The sequence below is a fragment of the Pinus tabuliformis genome, chromosome 3_1 (genome assembly GCF_031772625.1).
Source record: "Pinus tabuliformis cultivar Carrire ecotype Pingquan chromosome 3_1, CPIR1, whole genome shotgun sequence".
NCBI classification, from domain to species: domain Eukaryota; kingdom Viridiplantae; phylum Streptophyta; class Pinopsida; order Pinales; family Pinaceae; genus Pinus; species Pinus tabuliformis.
In genome coordinates, this window is record NC_142301.1 from 110,005,134 (window position 1) to 110,017,609 (window position 12,476).

Here is a 12,476-nt window from a genome sequence, read left to right on the forward strand (position 1 = left end):
TTTTTTTTCTTCTCCTGCATCATGAATAAGTCTTCTCAACCAAATTGCTTCACAAGTGGTTGCACATACAAGTTGATACTCTGCTTCCGCTGATGATAAATATAGAATACTCTTCTTTTTATTGCTCCAAGAAATGACCTCGGACCCAATATTGAAAGCATACCCAGTTATAGATCTTTTATTATCCATATCTCCAGCCCAATCTGAATTTGAATAGCTTGTCAGTTTAACATCAAAATAATCAGTATATTTAATTCCAAAATTTATGGTTCCTTAAAGATACCTCAGGACACCTTTTGCTGCCACCCAATTATTTTCAAGAGGTTTTGTCATGAACTGACTCAACACACTGACTAAATATGCTAAGTCAGGTCTGGTTGTAGTCAAATAAATCAAACTTCCAACCAGTTGTCTATACAATGTAGCATCCACCTCTTTAGAACCATCATCAGTTTGAAATTTAACATTTTGTTGTATAGGTAGTAAAGCAACTTTACACTGATCCACTCTAAATTTCTTCAACAATTCCCTAACATACTTTCCTTGAGTAACAAAAGTTTGACTAGAATCTCTCCAGACTTCAAGACGCAAAAAATAATGTTGTTCTCCAAGGTCACTTATTTTAAATACCTATGAAATATGAATTTTAATTTCTTCAGCCAATTCATCAGAGTTTCTAGTAACAATTAAATCATCAACATATAAAGAAATCAACACAATCTGCCCCTTTGAATCAAATCTGGTATACAAATTTGAATCATTTTTATTTCTCTTATAACCATGTTGTAAGAAGAAAGAGTCTATTTTCTCATACCAATATCTGTGAGCCTGTTTCAATCCATACAATGCCTTCTTTAATTTACAGACCAAGTGTTCCTGCCCCTTTTTAATGAACCCTTCAGGTTGTGTTAAATATACCTCTTCCTTCAATTATCCATTTAGAAAAGAAGATTTCACATCTAGCAGGTGTAAGATCCAATGGTAGTTTGTAGCTAGAGCTAACATCATAATAGTATTTAACTTAGCTACAGGAGCAAAAGTCTCCTCATAATCAATTCCTTCTTTCTGTGAGTACCCTTTGGCCACCAACCTAGCTTTATATTTGTCTACACTACCATCTGCTTTGAACTTAGGTTTATATATCCATTTGCAACCTATGGGCTCTTTTCCTTTTGGCAGTTCTACTAATTACCAATTTTTTTTTAATTATGGAATCATATTCTTCTTTCATAACTAACCTCCATTCATCATATTGATTTGCTTCATTATAATTCATGGGCTCAACAACATTTAAAATACTAGTCATAAGAGCATAATCTTTGTACCTTGCAGGTAAGTGAGTCTGCATACTTGATCTCCTTGGTAGCGAACTTGCCTTAATTCTTTCCTGTGTGATTTCTTGCTCTCCTCTAAGTGGAGTTCGATTGTTGAATGTATCCACATCACTAGATTACTCTTTTTCCTATTGTTGCTATTGTAAATGATTGGCTTTGACTTCATCATTGATGTCATCAATTAGTAACGACATGTCCCAATCCTCATAACTTCTGTCCTTATTCCCTTTATCAACTTCTTCATGGAAGATAACATCTCTACTCACAAATACCTTGTGAGTAGATGGATTAAACATCTTATATGCTTTGAAATCAGAACAATACCCTACAAATATGCACTTTATAGCTTTAGCATCCAATTTCTTCCTATCTTCCTTAGGAATGTGTGCAAAATATTTAGAACCAAATACTCTTAAGTGATGGACTATAGGTTTAAAACCATATAAAGCCTCAAATGGAGTCTTGAGATCAAGACACCTAGTTGGACTTATGTTCTTTAAGTAAACTGCAATACTAATTGCTTCTGCCCAAAAACCATTGGATAGGTTCTTACCTTTCATCATGCTGCATGCACACTCCACTAGAGTTATGTTCTTTCTCTCTGCAACCCCATTCTATTGTGGAGTGTGGGGTACTATAAATTGTTGTGCTATCCCATGATCTCTGTAATATTTGATGAAGTTTCCAAGCTTGTATTCTCCCCCTTGATCTGAGCGGAGAATTTTGATGACTTTCCCTATCTGCTTTTCAACCATATTTCTAAATTATTTAAAATACTTGAAAGCATCACTTTTCCTTCTAAGAAAGTATACCCAAATATACCTTGCACAATCATCAATAAATAATAAGAAATAATAAGCTCCACCTAAGGACCTTGTCTGCATGGCTCCACATATATCACTATGCACAAGTTTCAATATATCTTTCTTTCTCCTATTTAAGCTAGAGGGAAATTCAACCCTGTGCATTTTTCCAGGTGCACATCCTTCACAATCAATATGTTCATTTCTTAAAATAGAAATTCCATCAACCATACCTTGTTTCTGTAGTAGCAATAAGTCATGAAGGTTGATGTGACCAAACCTTTGAGACCAAGTTGAATTGAAATCTTGATGTGGCACTCTTGTAACATTCAACTTATATAGGCCTCCAACTCATACTCCTGATGCAACTGGCTTTTGATGATCCAACAAATCCTTTACAACAGAGTAAGTTTTGAAAAAATCTACTTTTAAATTTCTATCTGCAATCATGGAGACATAGACCAATTTCTTTTTTAATACTAGGTACATACATGACATTCTGGATGCGCCTGATACTACCATTAATATGATATGCTCTGTCATCTCCAAGGTAGATGTTAGCATCGTTGCTAGTCTCCTTGAAATTTTCATACCAATGTTTATTACCTATCATATGAGTGGATGCTCCAAAATCCACAAACCAAGTTTCAGCCTCATCAGTCTTAGCAGAAAGAGCAGCATCAGACACAAATAATTTAAGATCATGATTTTGATCTTCACCAGCAAAATGCCCTGTATGCCTCTTGTGTCTATGTCTAGTTTCATTAGTATTATTTTTATAAAAATCTCTAGCAATATGACCAGTTCTTCCACAATAAAAACACTTAATTCCTGAATCATTTCTAGTGGATGACATACCTTGAAATGGATTTTTCTGAGATGGACCACCGCTTTTCTGTCCTCCTCCTGGTTTCCCTTTGAAGAAATTTTTCTTCGCCACCAATGCTAGATCTGCATTCTAAGGCTTCAAATTCATATGCCTCTCTTCTTCCTGCATCAAAATCCCTATAAACTCTTCAAAGGTGGGAGCTTTCTCCCTTGCCGCAAGCCTTATAATGAAAATCTAATAATCCTCTATCATACCATTTAAGGTAATTGTGATGAGGTCGATGTTGGACACTTTCTCCCCTATGTCACCAAACTTATCTCTCAGTGCTTTGATCCGTGAGATGAATGCAACAACAGATTCATTCTCCTCCATTCTGAGAATCTTACTCTTCAAAAACAACAGACGATTTGTATTTTTTGTTTCATACAAATCCTTGATTGTCACCCAAATGTCATTAGTGGTATTTGAATCTTGAGAGTTCTTTGTATCAATATAGCAGCTTGAACGGTATTTGAATCTTGAGAGTTCTTTGTATCAATATATTTCTATAATGATTAGGAAGCCTAAGGGTTTCCTACAAGATATTTTATTTTATGGACCCATATTCCATAATGATTAGGAAACCTAAGGGTTTTTTAGGAGATATTTTATTTTATTGATAATTTTTTAGACGAAATTTTGTTTCCCAGGTAATGTGAGTTTTAAGAGTTCTATGGATGTTGTCTAATGGTTAAGAGGGTAGTTTGGTCCCTATAGGTTTTTAGATGAAATTTTGTTTCCTAGGTAATGTGAGTTTTAAGAGTTCTATGGATGTTGTCTAATGGTTAAGAGGGGAAGTTTGGTCCCCATAAGTCTTGTGGTCTAATCCTGGGAGGAGTTTGTATGCCTTCAGTTGAGTAACCATAACCTAGGGGCATTTAAGCTGTCAAAATCACTTGGATGACACATGGCCTAAGCCACACCACCCCCTATAATCGCTAGATATTTTCCCACAAGGTTTCAAACGAGTGAGCTTTTCACCACAAAATACCTATCACCACCTATTATATGCCTTGTGAGCTTCCTTTAAATGAAATTTTGAGGAACAAACATTTGTACTATTATTTTTTGAATTGCCATAAAATTAATTTGTTAATAATTATAATAGAATGCATTGAACTTGTTTATATACAACTTTTTATTCCACATTTTACCTTGTTTAAAAAAAAAGAGCAATCATATCATTCTTAGTAGAAAAAAATGTAATTGATTGAAAGGTTATTGCTATAATCCCAATGATGCTATTGCTATTGTCACTGCGAGAGATGGGGAGTGAAAAATAAAAAAATATAAATTTCATCACAAGGTTATTGCTATAATCCGGGTAGGCGATTGCTCCAGTCACTCCCAGAGATGGGAACTTAAAAAACCAATAAAAAAATTGATCCCATATAATCCGTGGCAAGGTTATTGCTATAATCACTGGCGGGGGCTAAAAATATATATAAAATATCGCTTTTTAAATTAAAGATTCGCGATGATTCCTCCTACCATTCTAAATTTCCAAAATAATACTATAGAGCATTGGGTTCACAATAAAACCTAACAAACCACCGTCCACATTCCACCTTGCCATTGTAGAGCGGGGCGTAAATCTAAACGCTGACACGCCTTGATAATGCAGCTGTCTATTGAGTAGACCGCCCAGAGCGCCTCTTCCGAGGAAACTAGTTTGATAATGACACCACACCACCAACAATTGTTCTTATAAGCCTCTACAGCGTCCTTGGCTGAGCAGTGCAGAGGGAATGCCATGTGTGGTGGAATTGGCCTCAAATGGTTGGGGCACACGTCCTCCACCAGGAGTTGTCCAGCTTGATTTGCAATCTTGTCATAGCATATCTTGCAAAGCTGACCCTCTTCATTCATGTTGACAATAAAAATGACCAAGCCATTCGCAATAGGATGTCTGGATTCAAATCATGCATAGAAACTCTCGGAGAGCCATTATGAGATCCTCAAATGATAATTTCAACAAATCGTCTTGAAAGAACTTCAACAACACCATACCCACTTGGAAAACAATCTTCACACCCTCGAAAAGAAAAACATCCCATATGTGGAAACGACAAATCTACAGAGAAAACTGTCAAGAACCAGCTGCTTGCAAACATAGATGGCATGATCATTTGCTCCTCAAAATGTTTCCCTAACTCTGGTAGTTGCTCCTTCACAAGTGTATCAAAGTCAAATAGGAATTTGTTGAGTAGAGGTAGACCGTCCAGGTATAGCCCTCTCAATGGAGTATTCGCTCTACCTTTGAGCAGCACAACCATCACCCAAAACACATTCTCCTCAGACATGTACAACAGAAGCACGCCTGCTATGAAACTCATCCCCTGCGTATACCCCACCTCACTGTCATACACCGCATACGCCTTCAACACATTGTGGAGAGACCTTTGACGCGAATTGTAAAATTAATAAGCCAGTCAATTGAGCCGCAAGAGTCAGTTATTGAAAAGAAAAACATCCCATATACGAACAATTAGTGGAAACACCAAATCTGCAAAGAAAACTGTCAAGAACCAGCTGCTTGCAAACATAGATGGCATGATCATTTGCTCCTCAAAATGTTTCCCTAACTCTGGCAGTTGCTCCTTCACAAGTGTTTCAAAGTCAAATAGGCATTTGTTGAGTAGAGGTAGACCGTCTAGGTATAACCCTCCCAATGGAGTATTCACTCCACATTTGAGCAGCACAACGATCACCCAAAACACATTCTCCTCAGACATGTATAACAATGGAGTATTTGCTCCGCCTTTGAGCAGCACAACCATCACCCAAAATGCATTCTCCTCAGACATGTACAACAGAAGCACGCCTACTCTGAAACTCATCCCCTACGTATACCCCACCTCATTGTCATACACCGCATACGCCTTCAACACATTGTGGAGAGACCTCTACACGAATTGAAAAACTAATAAGCCAGTTAGTTGATCCGCAAGAGTCAGTTATGAGATAAGTCAGTTATTGAGCGTCAAGAATCAGTTATGAGATCAACAACAGGAAATTTTTTAATCGTCTAACACTAAATCTAATGGTACATAACCAAGATAGCGTGGATCACATGAGATTTCATTTCAAATGGAAACGCCTTACGACGTAATTATAATCTAGGACACACAACTGTGAAACAAACTTTCTCCATTATTTTTAACTCATTCACTCTTTAATTAATAAATAAAAGCCATACAAAATTATTTTTCCGTGCATTAATGAAAATGATAATTTTATAAAGCTATGAAAAAAGATAATTTTATAATGCTATGATATATATAGAAAAAGTTAAAAGGGAAAAGAAAGAATACTCCATTATATAAGCAAAAACACTTTAAATTTATTTTAAATAGTGATTTATGATATATTAATCATTTAATAATTTTATAAATTCAATTAAAAGTATTATAGATTATAGATTATATAATTTTGTAGACAACATTAAGAAGAGACATTATTATCTTTAAAAAATCATTGATGTTATATGAATTGATACAAAGTTAATTACATAATATAGTTTTATTTGAAAAATATTTTTTGGAAATTGAGAATGAATTTTCTAATCATTCCATTAAAACTCTTATGATTATATTGAAAACATATTTTATAAATATAGGGGATATGATAATTTAAGTTTCAATTGAATATATTTTATTGGAAAGACCATAAAAACAAATCTTTTTATAGAAGATGAACTCGTGTTCACTTGACTCTTTGATGGGCAACCTCTAAATGAGAAATCATTCAATACAATAAAAATTTGGATCTCTTTCATTAGGAGTACTCCAGCCTTAATTATAGCTACATAGCAAACTCTAATTGTAACCATTATTCGAATCTATAGTAATGAATGGACAATATTACATTTGTACGATGATAACTATTAGGTGGATCTTTCATAATAATAAGGAACATAGTGGACCCAATTAATGTTACATTAAATGGAAACCATGCTTATATTATTATTATTATTAAATTTAATGGACCTTTTGGCCCTATTACATGTGACGGGGTGCATCCCACTACAACATCCCCTTTCAGAAGTGTTTCCATCAATGCATACATGTATGAGATACATCCATAACCCTAGGTCCCATATATGGGTTCTACCCTGAATGTTGAAAATTAAGCCATCTAAGATATGCATCCATGAGACTGGGTTCCATGTAGTACTGTTGTGCTAAGCTTTAAGAATAAAGTCATCTAAGAAAAGAGTGCATAATCCCAAGTACCATTTACAAGTCCACATGTTGGCACCCCATTGATGACACATGAATTTGATGAATGTATGTGTTTAGCTAGACATGCTCACCATAATCATATGGATCTAAATATCTTTCCACCAAGATACTAGGACCATCCATAGCAAAAATATCATCTACATAGCTACAAGAGGTCAATTATGGACATGGAGAGAGAATTGTAAATTGAAAATTAGTAGACATAACTTTGTCATCACTTCCCTCAGTGATATTAGATTAATCTAAACAACTAGATTCATAAAAAAAGTCGAAAGTAATTGTCTTCCCATAAATAACAATTTTCCATATAACATTCCTCACAAGCCTTCTGTAAATCACACTAGTGAGATGTGTCTCTAGTATATTCCTCTTCATTATGTCTATAGAATTCCCAAATTTGAATTGTTTCATATATTTCTTACAATTTTTGTACTCCATTTAGAAGTAGGTGTTGTGTATGAACTATTTGAACGTTTGAATAATGTTGGTATCCCTTTGAAATTTCTTCAACTTCAAGTAACCACATCTTGTAATTGCGCCAAGGGACGCTCTCCAGTCCAGTATGGGAGAGATCTTGTAATGTAATATTTAACATTTTTACTAAGTCAAATTACATAAAAATAAAAATTAGATTAAATTAAAATATTAATATAATGTAATGTAAGCATTTTAACTAGATCAAAATAAAATAAAATAAAATAAAAGAAAATAACCCTATAAAAATAAAATAACAATAAAAATAAAAGCGGCCCATGGTATTAACCCATGGTATTCATGTGGAATATAGCATATTTTAAGGGGGGAATTAAAGCAACATAGATCCATCTTGACTCGAGGTCTACCAAGCGCCTAGAGGGATCAAATCTCTTAATAATTAAATCCCTCTCGGTGCTTGGTAGATATGGAGTTAAGGTGGATCTAGGCTGGTGTTACTTCATTCTAGTGGTGAGATCCCCCTTAGTGATGTAATGGGGGTTGAAGCCTCTAATAAAGTCAATAATAATATAGGCATGGTGGTCATTTAGTGTAATGCGGGTTGGGTCCACTATGTTAGTTATTTTTAAATAACACCTACAAGTTATTTATCATGCAAAAAATATAATATGATATGACCCATTCATTATTGTAGAGACTAATAATGGTTAGGGTTAGGGTTGGGGTTTACTACATAAATATATATAAGAATGGAATCCTCCCTATGAAAGGTGTCAAGTATTGCTATTATATTGGAACCCTACTCATTTTGAGGTTTCCCACTAAAAAAGACAAGCGAATAGGGTTTCATCCTTCCTAATAAAAGGATTATCATATGGTATTCCCCTACTTTAAAATACTTACCTTAAGGGTTTTATGATTAGCAAAAGGGAATTTATATTATTTCATACTATATGTATTGTGAATCATTTTGGATCCATTAAGGATCATAATGTTTATGCTTTTATATAATATAGAGATATTATAGATCACATAATGCTTGATTTTGTTTGCACTTTAGAATGGAAAAAACATGATAGCAATAAATGATGTTTATGCTTTTATATAATATAGAGATATTATAGATCACATAATGCTTGATTGTGTTTGCACTCTAGAGTGGAAAAGGCATTATAGAAGTAAAATAAATGTTCTTTAGGTGGTTGAACTAAAATCAAGCACGATACAAGAAGTCAAGAATGTGTATCACGGAGTCATCAAAATTAAAGAAGAAAGCAACAACACACTGCAAGTCGAAGAAAGATTTATAGGTCATCTACATATTGTTATCAAAATTTACAACATTAACCCAAAACATCGATAGGGACATCAAGATTTTATACAAGCATACCACAAGGAAAAATTAGAGAGCAGTGAAGTTGTGATGCCCAAAAAAAAAAAGAGTTTGTATGCCAAACTATTCAATGAGAATGTAGTTGTGATATTTGTGCTATTATTTATATTTATCCTTGAGTTGCTCATCCATCTCTTGTACATGATTCATTAATTGATTGATATCTTGCTCCTGTAGATTGACCATTAGTGTAGGATTGCCATTTTCCTCCAATGGAAGTTATGATAGATTAGAGTAGAGGTGATAATGAATTGAATTAATATTAGAAAGTACCCAGGGAATTGTTTTGTTTTCCATACCAACAATTACAATTCTTGACAACCATGTGCCTCCCATATCATTAGCAATATGAAGATTTCCTTTCAAGCCAAAAATAATATTATCACATATCATCGCCACGACCATCGTATTAGTTGAAATAATAACTTTCACATATCTTTGATCTTGAAAATAAAGTCATATCTTATTTGTAAAAGAACAAATTCATATTATAGCTTGTTGTAAGGAAATTAATACCTCAACATGTAAATAATGCACTCACTATTTTATGAATAGAAGGAAGACCAATAAAATATATTCAATCCAAGATGGAGTTGCCATATGCCGTGTATTTATAGAAAATGCCTTCAATGTGTATGTAACCATGAGGAATTGTAAGGAAAACTAGTACCTAAGCAAATAATTAGTATGATAATTATAATATGAATAGAAGAAAGATCAATAAAAATATATTCAATCCAAGCTTAAGTTACTATATTCCTTGTTTTTATAGAAAATGTCTTCAACATATATGTAAGAATAAGGAATTATAAAGAAACTAATATTCTATACTAAGTCATAAGGAATTATAAAGAGAACTAATATCTAAGTTAAGTCATTGTAATGTGAATATAAAGAAGACCAATAAAATATATTCAATTCGAACTTAAGTTATCATATACCTTGTATTTATAAAAAATGTTGTCAACCTATATATACCCATTAGGAATTATAATGAGAACCAATATACTTAAACATACCAATATAATGTGAATAAAAATAGGACCAATAAAATATATTCAATTCAAGCTTAAATTACCATATCCCCTGTATTTGTAAAATATGTCTTCAATATAATTATAAAACATTTTTAAATAATTAAAAAATTCTTTCTTAATTTCTGGAAATTATTTTTCAAATGGACCTATACTATATAATTAACTTTGTTTTGGGCTTGAAGTATGTCCTAAAATTGCTTGTCTAGTCTTCTTTTGAGGTAAGGAACAGGGTAATGCCCAAGACCCAAAGACATGTGGCAGAGTGAAAGATTGCCCCCTTACAGACCACCAACGGGTATTCCAGGTGACATGATTTTCCTTGAATAAAAGTGATGAGTCACCCTGCATTCACAAATAGGAGCAAGAGATCACTGTCCTCACTGCTGATTTGACAAATAAAATATCACAGGTTTTCCCACCCTATAAAAAAAATTAACCTTTTATCAATCCACATAACATTAATTTGCCAGAATCTTTCCTGGCCAACCATGATTACCTGGCGAAATTGCCCTCTCCAAATTCAAGTACGGAACTTAGTGTTAATGCCGAAGCTCTGTTTGTTCGCCACCTAACTTGCGCTATAAATGCTTCCTTAAAGCCCAAGACCCAAAGACATGTCGCAGAGTGAAAGATTGCCCCCTTACGGACCACTAACGGATTATTCCAGGACATGATTTTCCTTGAATAAAAGTGATGAGTCAGTGTGCGTTCACAAATAGCAACCAGAAATGACTGTCCTCACTGCTGATTTGACAAATAAATTATGACAGTGTTTCCCACCCTATAAAAAAAATTAACTTTTTATCAATCCACAAAACATTAATTTGACAGAATCTTTCCGGGCCAACGACGATTACCGGGCGAAATTGTCCTCTCCAAATTCAAGTACGGAACTTGGTGTTAATGCCGAAGCTCTGTTCGTTCGCCACCTAACTTGGGCTATAAATGCTCTATGGTGTGCTGGCATGGATGACACCAGTGGAGAGAAGAAAGCACCCGGATCGGGGAAACTGAATTTAACATTTTAACCTGCAAAATAATTAACAATATCGATTGACCACCAGATTCCTTCCGGCGAAATTTGTCATTGAAGAGTGACTGTGAAGTAGTTGAATTTCAAGAAAAAAGGTTCAGACACGCATTTAAAGAGTTCAGCTGAAACCGCGTGTCCGGTCTCCAGTCTTGAAAGTTTCTGACAGCCTTTATTTACACTCACAACTATTGCAAAATTTCCTCGCAAATTCACTTCAATCAGTGAAGATGGGGTTTGAGAAATTGAAAGCCAGAGCATCAAAGGGGTTGAATTCCTTGGCCGGAGCCTCTGTGTCGTTATACAGGTCCGTTGCTCGTTGCTTGCATTCTAGAAAATATGAGCGCCTCGGAGATAAAAGGAGAAAGAGGGTTAGGGTTTGGAAACTGAGAGGCCCAAAAGGCAGATCCAGGGTTTTGGTGCCCAAATTGAAATCCAAATTGGCTTATCCTAAATTACTGGTAGCCAAGCTGAGAGACAGTTATGTAAATAAAATGCTTTCCCTCTCTGCAACTGCCTTCTTTTCTAGCAGAATGATGAGCAATAACTTGGGATCTCAGTGCACCTCGCTTGTGCATCCCTTTGGAAGAATCCGCAATGCTCAATTTGACGAGATTATAATCAGAGAAATGTATAAGTCTGCACTCGCTCGAGGTCAGCTGACACATAGATCCATCGCTCTGTGACTCTGCCTCATCTTACCTGATGCAGATCCGTTGTTACAGCTAGTATGTACCGTACACATTGAATTTCATTAATATTTTCATTTGCTTCCAGTATGTATACATGTGAAAATATTTATGAGATTGAAATCCAGTCTTGCTCTGCTTCTCACTGTAATTATAAGTAGTTTTTTCAAGAATTTAGAAAGGGATCACCAGTGGGAAGTGGGAATTATAAGTAGGTTTTTCAAGAATTTAGAAAGGGATCACTAGTGGGAGTGGGGTTGTTTACCATATATAAGTTTTGTTGGATTTATAGGAGTTGTGTTAATATGCTTTTCCTTTTTGTTATTTAATTCTGGTCAACATTGATCGAAATTTTGGTATATTTTGAAATATAATACATATTTTGAACAATATTCGGTCAATTTTTGTATATTTTGAAATTTAATACATATTTAACAATATTTCACTGTAACTGATGTAAACGCTTTACTGGCAGTTCAAAATTATACCTGATTTCTGGAATCCAGCGAAGCAATGTTTGGTAAAGTTTCCCTGATTTCTGGAATTGAGTGAAGAAATGTTTGGGGATACTTTGGTCATCCCTAAATTTGACATTCTAATTTTTTATGAGTCTGTAGGTAATTTCATTTTGCAGATTTCTCAG

General features: G+C 34.5%; 1 protein-coding gene across 1 annotated transcript in view; it reads left to right on the plus strand.

Moving 5' to 3' along the window:
- Nucleotides 1–11,973, plus strand: part of LOC149186025 (uncharacterized) — a 13,444-nt gene extending 1,471 nt beyond the window's left edge. The window contains exon 3 of the mRNA XM_089409209.1: nt 11,270–11,973. Coding sequence (XP_089265335.1) covers nt 11,270–11,830 — 561 coding nt within the window. The 3' untranslated portion in view covers nt 11,831–11,973. The remainder of the gene's footprint in view (nt 1–11,269) is intronic.
- The last annotated feature ends 503 nt before the right edge of the window (nt 11,974–12,476 follow it).